Source organism: Bactrocera latifrons, unplaced genomic scaffold, assembly GCF_001853355.1.
Source record: "Bactrocera latifrons isolate USDA-ARS-PBARC rearing strain unplaced genomic scaffold, ASM185335v1 scaffold_82, whole genome shotgun sequence".
Taxonomy (NCBI): Eukaryota; Metazoa; Arthropoda; class Insecta; order Diptera; family Tephritidae; genus Bactrocera; species Bactrocera latifrons.
In genome coordinates, this window is record NW_017537512.1 from 593,121 (window position 1) to 605,601 (window position 12,481).

At 34.8% G+C, this 12,481-nt stretch overlaps 1 protein-coding gene across 4 annotated transcripts in view; it reads right to left on the bottom strand.

Annotated features, from left to right (window-relative positions):
* Positions 1-12,481, bottom strand: part of LOC108977015 (sodium/hydrogen exchanger 9B1) — a 53,771-nt gene that overhangs the window by 17,734 nt on the left and 23,556 nt on the right. The window contains exons 1-3 of one of the 4 annotated variants that reach the window (XM_018946504.1): positions 4,823-5,180; positions 4,000-4,410; positions 91-229 (exon numbers count right to left, since the gene is read on the bottom strand). In XM_018946504.1, coding sequence (XP_018802049.1) covers positions 91-229; positions 4,000-4,410; positions 4,823-4,846 — 574 coding nt within the window. In that variant the 5' untranslated portion in view covers positions 4,847-5,180. The other 3 variants (XM_018946506.1, XM_018946507.1, XM_018946505.1) reach the window with 3 other exon arrangements.

Genomic DNA, 12,481 nt, shown 5'->3' on the forward strand with positions numbered 1-12,481 from the left:
TTATTATATTTTTTGTTTTTAATTTTTGTTTGATTATTTTAAAGCATTTCTCCTTTCACTTAACAAATTTAGGTTATGATTTGTACTCACCAATGCTGTGCAGTGATCCTCGATCGGATTCATTATCATGTGTATTCGCTAGGGATGACGGTGCTATAGTGGTTGTTGAATTCACCAATATACTCTTTCTTCGGGTGGGTCCGAATTCTGTGTGTGAATGTGTGGAAGTCTGAAATTTTGGCAATAAATTAACACATGCTTTAATAACTCGTAAAAAAATATAAAATACAACAATCGATAAAGTCGTTGGCATTTCAAATTTTATTACGTTGGTCTTTTTATAAAGTGCTGGTAATTTGTATTATTTGTATTGGAAAGTATAAAGTGAACTTTCTGTGCTTTTTATACACTTGAAACATGTATATATGTATATAAATGATCTAGACGAGTTAAAATCCTGGTGACTGTCTATCTGTTCGTCCGTGCTAGCTGTAACTTAAGTGAAAATTTAGATATCTAAAACCTTGTGACCAAAAATCAACCGAAACTGTTCAAGTCACAGTATCTATAGTTGACTTTTGACCAAAAATATCGGTATGTGGGATATATAGTATATGGGTACTAGTCTTTTTCTCTCAAAATTTTCAAATATACTCAATCTCTTTTCCCTCAGGGAACAAAGTGCCATTTGTAGTAGTTCAAGTGGGCGATTTTTCATGTAGCTTCAAGATAAAAATTATCTTACCATCAACGATAAAAGTTGGAGTCTCGCTATTTATCAAGCTACAAGAATAAATAGACTTTTTTATCTCATAGATATGTGACAACTAGCTAGAGGAGAACTGCTGCCCGATTTGGGGCGTGTTTACAGGCAACCCCAACATAAATTCTCATCAAATGTATACCACCACCTCATATTACGTAGTGGCCTTGTCTAGTGAGCCGATTTATATACTTATGTAGTTACTACACACCGATAACATTTTTTGATAATACTGAATTCAGCAATAATTCCTCAAGCTACTCCGCTTGCCTACCTTGGCTAGGTATTGAAAAATTAGACTGATTAAAGCAATCAACCAATAAACCAAATTCACCATAGTGATAGTAAAGATTTGATTTACACTGTTTAACCAGTGATTTACAATCCATATAAAAAATCTATGGACGTTAATCATACTTCGACAATTCATTATTATATAAAAACATATATGTATATAAGTACTTGTATGTTTGCATCTTTGTGGAAAGTCCTAAGGGTTTAGTAGCATAACCTATTGCTTGCATTAAAACTTTATAATGTATTGCTGATTTTCTTGGTATTACCATTATTATGCCGTACCTTATCGACTATAACCTCGTAAGCGGTGTTTACGCCAATAAAGTATATTCTTCTTTTTATATATGTATTTATCATATATGAATAATAAAAGAAAAAAGAAAAATTTCCATTGTTGGGTAGTTGGCCGTATTCAGCGCTCCACAATTTGAAGTGGCGAATCGTACAAACAACTGGTATAAACCAAACAAATTGGCATAAATAAAGACAAATAGAAAGCCAAGCCACTATACCGCACCAATTAGGTTTAATGTCTACGGAATCAATGGAAATATTTTGGGGAAAACCTACACAAATCATTCTACTGATAGCATCAAAAAGGGTAAAAGAAAAAGTGCTTGAAAATCGACGTGTTGGGATCATAGAGATCATAGGACGTCGACATCACTTAAGTACTGACGCAACACATTTTGGTTAATGCTTCGGGTATGAAATGTGTCAATGTTAGGCCAAAAAACGTGAATCTTTTGGGCAAACAACTTCGAGCAGAGCTTGCCGAAATAGATGCTTGACAATGTAGCTGATGACCCTACATTCATCAAAGGAATTTGACGTCAAACAATCCAGCGAATGGCGTGTCAAAAATTATCCGAAACCAAGAAAACCAAAATTCATCAAAAACACTAAATACCATCTCTGGAGCTGGAGCTTATAACAAGTTTATGCAAAATTCTTTACTATTGCGGAGCCTGCTCCTAATACACCTGCCAAGCAGCAATCAAGCCAATAACCTCGTATCGCATATCGGTCAGAAGGGTCTTGGGAAGCAGGGCGGCAGCGAAAAGTATTGCCAGAAGCAAGCAACTTCGTCGCTACTGGGTTCCAGGCCACAAAGTTATCGAGTGCAGTGAAATAGTGGACGAGATTGCCAAGAATGGTCTACGGCTAACATCCGAAAACGTTATCAACATTGGGAAACCCGTTGTCTATACGTCGATCTCAAAATCAAAACCCGGAGGAATAAACTACTCGAGTGCAAAACTGTAAAAATCTGGAGCAAAACAGAAGATCAGAACTACACAAAATTCCAATTGGCACTCGATAGAAGATACTCTAGGAATGTGATGGCAATACTACACAAGCCCGCAGAATGGGACTGACAGAACGAGAAGACTGCAGAAAATGTTTAGACCAGGGCACATAGGAAAAGCTACGCTGTAAGCTTCTGAGGACTCCACGGTATGGTACACTGGAGGAGGTAGCGATAGTTGGGCGCAGAGTCTGTTAAAATTTAAGGCAAGCGCAAGCATAGTAAAAGGATGACTACTCCTCTTGGGCCTAGCAGCCGAACTCCATCTTGTATCGCAAAGGACAAAACTGCTCTATATCGTACCATAACTTTTCAAGCCCACATTTATCGGATATGTGAACATCATGTCCTACTGTATACTGAAAATATTGGTCCATATTTGAGAATTATTATTGAAACTCATAGAGAATCTCTTCTGAATATTAATGTGAGCTTGTTTGAAACGGGCTAAAATCTGGTCAATAGTACCCCTAATCTGCAAATACCTGATAAGCTAAGCTACCTTAAATAAATTTATAGAGAGTCTATCTATTGAGTAACGGCGGCTATACAATATCTGCTGTCTTTACGAAAGACCAGAACCTGTTGAAATTTGAAAGGGAACTAGGCTAGAGGCGGTGGCTACAGTGGATCTACCACTACGCCCTCGAGCTGGTGTCTGACTCCTAGCTGAATTCTCCACCTGTAGAGGCTGCGATGCACGACTGTAGAGAGATCAGAGCAGCTTCTTACGGACAAAAGGATATACGTAAAATCGATCAATATTTTACAAACTATGGGAGTAGTAGCCAATATAAAGATGCACTGATATTGCTTAATAGACTCAGCTGATTATTTCTATGTATGTGCGTGTAAATACTTTTTAGCGTTATTCGAGATAGCAAGCACTCTAAAGATATCAACTGAATATATGATATCATTCACGAATATTTGGGTATGATAAAGCTCTGTTAAAAGTGGGTGGTCGAGCTCACTTTTCACCAAAAAACGGAAGTTGATAATTCGGAGCAGTGTCTGAAGATGTTCAAGCACAATTTTAAAGGGAGTTTTTGCTTCCGCGTCCAACGCATTCTCCAGATTTTCTGCTCTTAGATCTCAAAAGTAATTTTCGTCGAATGAAGAGGTGAGGCCGAGGCCGAAACTGAGCCCTATTTTGAAGCAAAGGACAACTCGTACCACAAAATTGATAACGAAAATTTGGAGGGTCGCTATAATCAGTACGTCACCCTTGAAGGGAACTATATTGAGCATAAAAACGAATTTTGCGAAAAAATATGCTTTACGACGGTTTTTTTTTATCGGACGGAGTGTACATATGACTTAAAGCTTAAGTTAAATATCTAATACGACTGTGATAAATCCATAATTTCATCGATTAATGTCTGTTGGTCTGTAGATCTGTTCCTCCTTTTAATTCTTGAAAATATGCCTGATCTATGATAATGGCGAGAATACCGGATACAAAATAACATGATATTTCTTACTTGTTATTCATTATATATTTGAATTTCGTGAACGTATTTCTAACATATTTAAAAATAGTTTTTACTATGGAATCACAAAATTAATTTAAAATTTCACTAGTAACTGATTAGAATTATGATTTTCTTAATTCACTCACACAACTCACCTGTGATATTTTGCGATGTGGATTTTGTTCATAGGCTGGATTGTCATAGGCGCCAATGCTGCGCGCTTCACTTGCCGGATCCGATACAATGCTAACTTTACGCTTCGGCTGATTATCGATAACAATGGTATTCTTATAGGCGGCGCTATTACCAATATTATTGACCGCTGCATTGGACACAAGCGGCACAGGCAATGATATGCTCGAATTGTTGTGATTCAAACCATTTGTAATGGTGTTGCTGCTGCCATTATGATTATTGATGTTGCTGTTGCTGTTGCTATTGCTGTTGTTGTGTGTGAGAATGCCCGCATTCCCATCGGCTGAATGCGCTATAATACTGCCGGTCGCCTGACCATTAACAAGGACATCTGGCACCGTTTCGGCGCGTTCATTCATACTTTTTGGATTCTGTAAGCAACCGAAATGAGCACAATGTGAGCTTAAGACACTTTTAATATTTTTTTGAATAATATTTACTATGTATGTACATATGCACATATATATTTTAGGTATTTGTATATTTTTATAAATTTTATAGATTTGTATATATTTTAAAAATTTTTTTACTTTATTTTTTATATTTCTTTCTGTGGAATTTCTGCCTTTAAGGCGCACACACTTTCATAAATTTATATATATTTCTATTTAATCCCATATTCAAGCACACACTTTACATTTTAATAGCTGATTTCATTTTTCTTTGCTTTTAATGAACTTTATGATCTCATAATTATACAATGCACGACAATTTCCGAATAGGCATTTGCAATAGTTAGGATTTTATGCAACCAACACCCACTATCTATCTGTATTCACTTACAACGTGATAAATATTTGAACGCATAGCGAAACACTAAATACGAGCTTTTATTTTTGCGTGTTTCAATATCAATTTGGTTTGCCGTTGCTCGCTACTCGTTATTCGTTGCCGTTTGTGTTGCAATCGTTGTAGTTGCGTCTTTGATCGTCGAGCGTTGATTGATTTTATGATCCGTTTCGTTCACCGTTTAATAGCGAAATGACATCGTCAATAATAATACAATATCGGTGTTGGCATAAATATAACAACAACATATGGCATCCCCAAGTTAACTAGTTGTTTTTGTATGTAAAAACTTCGTACGTTAGCTGCGCTGCGACGCCGGAAATTACTGATGTGAAGTATACAAGATATTAGCAATTTTATTTGATAGGGAAATGAATTGCTTAAAAGCAGAGCATTCGAAAACAATAGCAAGAAAAATGCAAAAACAAAAACTGAAAATTACAAAAGTAACAAGAAGAACCCTATAGAAAAAGAGGAGAAAGTACAAAAAATGAAAATCCAAAAATTTTACAACAAAAAAAAAAAAAGAWAAGAAGAAGAAAGAAGAGAAAAAGTAAGGAAAGTATAAAAAAAAATCAAAACAAAATCTGAAAATTACAAAAGGAAAATAAGAAGGAGAACGAAGCGAAAAAGAAAGGAAAGTACAAAAAGGAGAGAAAAGTAGAAAATAAGAACAAAAATTACAACAAAGGCAAAAAGTTATAAAAAGCGACAAAAAATGCTAATAAAACTGCAAAAAAAAATATAAGTACGAAAAATAGAGAAAGAAGAGACAAAAACGAAAATAAAAATGCCAAAATCGAGAAACAAGCGACAAGAACAAGATAAACGTCAGCTTGATATGCAACGAAGCTATTATACCCTACACACATCTATCTTATAGCATAAAAGGGTAGAAAAAGATCTTTAGCTTGATTTTGAACAGTTAGTTTATATGACTGATATAGGTTATTGTGGTCCGATCTGAACAATATCGACTATATCGGAGATTGTAGAGATGCTTTAGAATAAAGCCATAGCAAATTTCATGAAGGTATCTCGACAAACCAAAAAGGTTTTCACACAAGTAATTGGTTTGTATGACTGCTATAGCTTATAGTGGCCCGATATCTAGAATATCTGCGGAGATTATAGATATGCTTTAGTATATAAGCCAGCCAAACTTTGTGAGGATCGCCAAATAATAAAGTTTTCCCTACAAGCACTTGATTCCGATCATTTATTTTGTATGACAGCTATAAGCTAAAGTGATTCGATTTGAACAATTCCTTTAGCGATTGCACCATTGCCTTGAAAAAAAATCCATGCCAAATTTCGTGAAGGTAACTCGACAAATAAGGACTTTAGCTTGAACGATTAATTTGTATGGCAGCTATATGATATAGTAGTCCGATCTGAAAAATTCTTCCAAAATTGCATAATTTTCTTAAAAAATAGTTCATGTCGATAGTTCATGTTTCGTGAAGATACCTCGACAAATAAAAAAGTTTTCCATACAAGGACTTGAGTTTGAACGATAAGTTTATTTGACAGCTATATTCTACAGTGGTGCGATATCGGCGATTCTGACAGGTAAGCAGCTACTTGAGAAAAAAAAAGTATGCAAATAAATTCACGCCAATCATTTACTAGGTCCCGGAAAACTTAATAAGTGCTGTTGAAAGTATAAAAAAAAAAATAAAATAAAATTTGCCAAAAATAGAATGTACAAAAACAATAAGCCGATTTAAAAACACAAACCCCACAGAAACCCCCCTTTTATCGGCAAGTGCTAACACAATTAGCTTTAATTTGCCTAATTTAGCGCTAACTTGTAACAGTTGTTTGTCGCTCAGCTGATCAACGTTGATTTTTTATTCCTGATTACCAAGTTCTGTGGTCATTACCACAGCAATTAACACCTCCACCGCTTCTAAGTATATTTGCTCATTCGATTTATCGATCTTGCGCACGTTTTCGCAAATACTAACCAGCAACTGCCGCTCTCCAACTTTCTAACTTCACTACGCTCTCTTTGTTCCCTTTTTATGACGTTTGTAACTTAATCTTCGTCTTTTGTGTTTCCTGCTTTGCTAATTTTTTATACAAATTTTTGTTAAATTTTTTCATAAATCTCTTGTCTTGTTTGGTGTTTGTTAGCATTCCGATTTTTCTCAGTTATTTGTGATTTTTGAATATTATTTTCTGTCTTCTTGTTGTTTTTTTAGTCATTTACGCTTTTTCATACGTCGTTTTTATTCTCTGTAATCTTCGTTTTTCTTTTGTCTGCTTCTTTCTTTATTTAGTTTTCAGTTGAAATATTATTGTGTTTTTGTATTTTTGCTTTTTTCTTAATTTCCCGTTTTTGTTAAAATGTTATTGTTTTTCTTTTGCCTTCTTTTTTCTTTACCTACGTATTTGCTTCCCTTTTTAAGTTGTAAACAACGTCACGTGGATTAAATTCTGTCATCTCATTAGCATTGCTTCCCATTATTTTATCGCAAAGTTATTAAAATTCAGCCTACGTATTTTAATTCTTTGTCGGCGTTTTAAACACTAATAAGTGTGATTAACGTCATTTTACGATTTTAATTTTTCTTGTTGAAAATATTTAGAAGTGCTTGCATGTGGTTTTCAAGTATTTTTTATATAATCTCAAAATCACAATGTGTTAATAGACTAGGAACAATTTTTATCTGTTTTTTATAAATTAGTCTAGAGACAACGATCGCCAAAAGCCTGGATAAAGTACTTATTGTCTTTTTGAAAGAACATAACTTTTGGGTTATTAAGAGTTGAGTCGGAAAACAATTTTAAGCCGCTTTTGTTTAAGTTATATTAAGCATGATGATGATCAATATAGATTTAGATATTCCATTGCTTGCGCGAACAACATGAAAGGTTTTTTAAACCGGAAGCATATTTTTATTACGAGTGAGTTATTGGGCTGAAATTTTGTATGTAATCCAGAAAAGTCACTTTTCACAGTACGCAACACGTACGGTTGGTCAGAATGTTTCGATTGACGTCATTACAATTATATGAAAAAATATTCCGCATGAGAAAACCATGATCTATTCAAGGTCTTCGACTTTATTAAATCAACACTAACTTTTATATTAGAAGTTTTGATTATAATTAAATTAAATCTATTTTTGGTGCAGTTAACCTCATAAAACTCGAATGCATCGAGTTGAAATTCTTTACATGTTTTTTTCTCTCCAAGAAGCTGCTCATTTCATGGAACTGCAGAAACGGGAACACTATAGAATATAGCTGACATACAAACTGATCGAACAAACTCAAGTTCTTGCTATGAAAAGCTTTTCATTCGAAGAGATATCTTCCTGATTATTGTCCAATCCAACGTTAAGATCCCGGACAAATTTTCTTGTTTGATATGCTAACGTACTTCAGAAAGTATGAAGCAAAATTGAAAGCGGGGTCTAACCACGTTGATTCCTATAACTTCTAATTCCTTTGGCACCTTTCACAAAAATGTAATGATAATTAAAGATGTTCATATCCAGACTTAAAGCTTTTATCAACCCTAAGAGTTAGTATACTTTTCTGAGCTCAACTTACTCATATTAAGTTAATGTAGAGAATTCAACAATTGTTGGGATATTAATCAGCTCGAACATGTTCTCAAATTAATATGAATCCACTTTGAGTTAATATGAATCCCCTTTTGAGTTTCAAACTTAATAATAACAAGTCTGAGAAACATGCCATAGGGCACATGACTGGGCTGGGGTTCCAAGTAAGTTATTAAATGTACTCTATGGGAGTCTATATCGAGTGAATAAAAATATCTATTGTCAATTTTTCTTTTATATATTTAGTAGTCGTTCACTAAACTTTATCATTCATACGGATATAGTTGAAAACAATATACTTATTTTTTAAGTATATACCAAAGACTTGAGTCTTACAGACAGGTAAGAGATAAGGATTAGACAAAGCCGTAGCGAAATTTATGTATGCACTCACTTATATAAGCATATGAGTATTATTTTCGGCAGCGATTAATGAGTACGTAGTATTCAAAAGTCAAATGACACAAAAATTCCTGGTCACATGTTTCTGTTTTCGGCTAAGTCTAGTACTTTTTAATTTATTTCTTCATTGATTTCGTTACAACATCAGCATGCAAGCAAAAAAAAAAAAAAAACTTTGTTTACAAACATAATATTTAATTTACATTGGGCCACATTTTTTACGCGTATATTTTTTAACTTCAGAAAAATTCAAAAAAGTTTTGGAGTTTTTTTGATTAAGCGGCGCTTAATCTGCTTATTTACCATATGAAACTGTATTTATCAGGTTCGACAAGTTTTTGCAAAAAAAAAAAATATAAACAATTAATAACGTGTGAACTGTTGCACATATCTTCATTTGTAAATATGTATTATATATGAAGTATATACAATTTGATAACAAATGAATTGTCACTTATGCATTTTAAGTCTATGCAAATTGAAAATAATATATATAATATAAGTACATAAAACATCTTTTATGAGGAGTTTTATCTTTATTTAATCGATCAATTCGTATGGAATGGCTCTAATTGTCTGATATCGCTAGTTGCGACAAAGAAAAAGCTGCTTCGGGAGAAAATGTTCTCTGCAAAATTTCCAAACGAAGTTTCAAGAACTGATGGATTAGTCCACTTGAGTACAACCACACGGACATGACTAAAGTGACTCTGCTCGTTGTGATAATCAGTAATATACGAGTATACGGTTTATAGGGTTTCCGGAGTTTCCTTCTAGGGTGATATAACAGTTTGGGATATCAATGAAATTCTTTATTCCTGTCAAAGTACAATTCAATGCCCTTATGCTTGGAACTCAATTTCCTTTGCATGACCACCACGGAAACGCTTGCAATGGTCCAGACACTGAACCCATTTTTCAACGGTTTTCAAGCATAAATCGGCCGATACTGCTGCAATTTCACGTTGGATATTCGTACGAAGTTCATCAATCGTCGCCGGTTTGTTGGTATAGACCATAGACTTGACGTAGCTAGACAGAAAGTAGTATAACGGCGTCAAATCGCACGACCGAAGCGAGCAATTAACTGGGCCATTTCGTGAGATAACACGTTCATCAAACTAGGTTTTCAATAAATCGATTGTGTCATTCGCTGCGTGTCTTGTGGCACCATCCTGTCGAAACCATATACTTCCCAAACCCATATCATTCAGCTCGCGCCAAAAATATTCGGTTATCTTTGAGCGGTAGTGTTTCCCATTCACAGTAACGTGCCGGTCTTGATCATCGCGGAAGTACGACTTGAAGTACGACTCAATAACTATGGACGGCCCATAAACCGCACCAAACCGTATTTTTTTCGGGATGCAATATTGACTCGGGGAGTACATGTGGATTGCTGCCTGACCAATAAAGCATACTTTGCTTATTGACGAAGCCATTCAGCCGGAAATGAGTCTCATCGCTGAAGCTGATTTATCGATGAAAATCCGCATAGTTTTCAAATTGTTGCTCGGCCCAATTCACGAACATATGGCGATCATGTAAGGATGTAGGTAAGTTCTTTGCGCCAAATTCGCCACAACGACGTCACAGAGATGCCCAACGCTTGAAAATGACTTGTGAGAGACTAATTTGGGTCTTCTTCAATCTCGACAATACGGGCACATATTTTTCTCACTGGCTCGGGAATATCTTCTACTGTACAAATTTTTCTTCAAAATTTTCCACTAGACGCTCGATTTTTGATCTGACAGGACGATTATGAAGATCATAAATTGGACGTAGCGCAGTTAAAGTTGAGGCCACTGACTCCGAATTTCGGTAGTAAACTTTAATAATGTCGATGTATTGTTGGATCGCATATTTTTCCATAATGAAATGGCAAACCTTACTTAAGAGAAATATCAAAAGAGCGGGCAAAAATACAAAGTAGCGTCCCTATTGAAAATCTAGTTATTAGGTTGTGAAAAAAGTTTTGCGGTATTTTCGCTAGTTGGCTAGTTTAGAGAGCGCGTAGTTCTAATTTTATTCGTCGCATCGGGGTCATGCTATACCTTTTTGGAAAGCTCATTTCACGCGCTAACACGTGTTTGATTGATTGTCGTTTCTAAAGAGAAAAGAGATAAAGAGAAAATACTTCATATTTTACAGTACTACTACGATAAAGGCAAAAATDCATCTCAAGCCGCCAATAAAATTTGTGCAGTTTATGGACCCGATACAGTTCCCATTTCCACCGCACAACGATGGTTTCAACGTTTTCGTTCTGGTGTAGAGGTGGTCGAAGATGCGCCACGCTCCGGAAGGCCTGTCGTCGAAAATTGCGATAAAATCGCTGAATTGGTCGAAAGCGACCGGCATAGTAACAGCCGTAGCATCGGTCAAGAGCTGGGCATGAGTCATCAAACCGTTATAAAAAAAAAATAATAATAATAAATAAAAAAATACCGCAAGACTTTTTTGACAACATAATATATGTGAAGTCGGTTTATACCTATTATCGGATGCTATGGTAGCATATAGCTCCCAAACAAAATGCCCGTTTATAGTCAACTTTTTATATGGACATTTTTTATTTGTAAAGGGTATTCTAGCGTCGATGCAGCCGACTTTACGTTTTTTTTTTTAGTATTGCAACACTAAATCAAAATTGTACGATCCATTGTGACATTCGTTTCCAGATATTGCTAATAATAATATTGTTTTTCAAAAGTAATAAACTTATTTTTTCACAAAAAATGTTTTTTTAATTAGAAAGATCCGCCCGTGGCTATAAAAATACGTACGCCTACATTGTTATAACTGTTCCAGCGCATAAATCGACCGGATGACAAGCGATTTAAATAATTTACATGGCGAGATCTCCACTCCTACAAATTAACGATTATTGCTATTATCTGGATATTATATGGTTGCTCATTAAAGTGTCAGTAATTGCCGTTAACTATATGTATATATTTTTACAGGTGCAAATTAGCATTCAAACTGTTTTATTATATTCCACTGTGTTTGTTTTTATTGCTATCAGTTTTTTGACAACCCCCTAAATTAACAAGTCCGTCAATAGTATGACTGTTAACTTTTCAATTAACTGTCGTTCTTGTAAATATTCGTAAATTATTTATTGTCAGCTAGTTAATTGTTAAAAACGAAATGAAAATAATTATAGTATGTGTGTATATATGTGTGTGTTCATATGTATATGTAAGTATGCTTGTCGCTGTGTTGCCGCTAAATTAGCACATTATAGACGCGTTTAAATGCGATTCTTAACTGATAGTCCAACTAAAAAGCACAATGTAAACGCTAATAAACAGCTGTTGTATATACATACTTATATAAGTCATACGTACATACATATACAGATATGTTTATGTAATCTTTTGGTATTTACATTTAGTTAGTGCCGCTGTTTAGCATAAATTTGTAAGCGTGGCACGTAAGCCGGGTTTTCGTTGGGGGTCGACCCTCATTGTGCGTTGTTGAGATTTACGCAACCTTCCAGCCCTGTGCGCGAGCAAAAAATTTAATTCATTTACAATTTATATATGCAATTCGTAGCATGCGTGCTTGATCTGTTTTTTATGACGCGTTTTAAATTAGTTGGCAATTGTGTGTGGGAGTTGCCATTGTATTATATATTTATCAAATATGATATCAAAGTAAGATA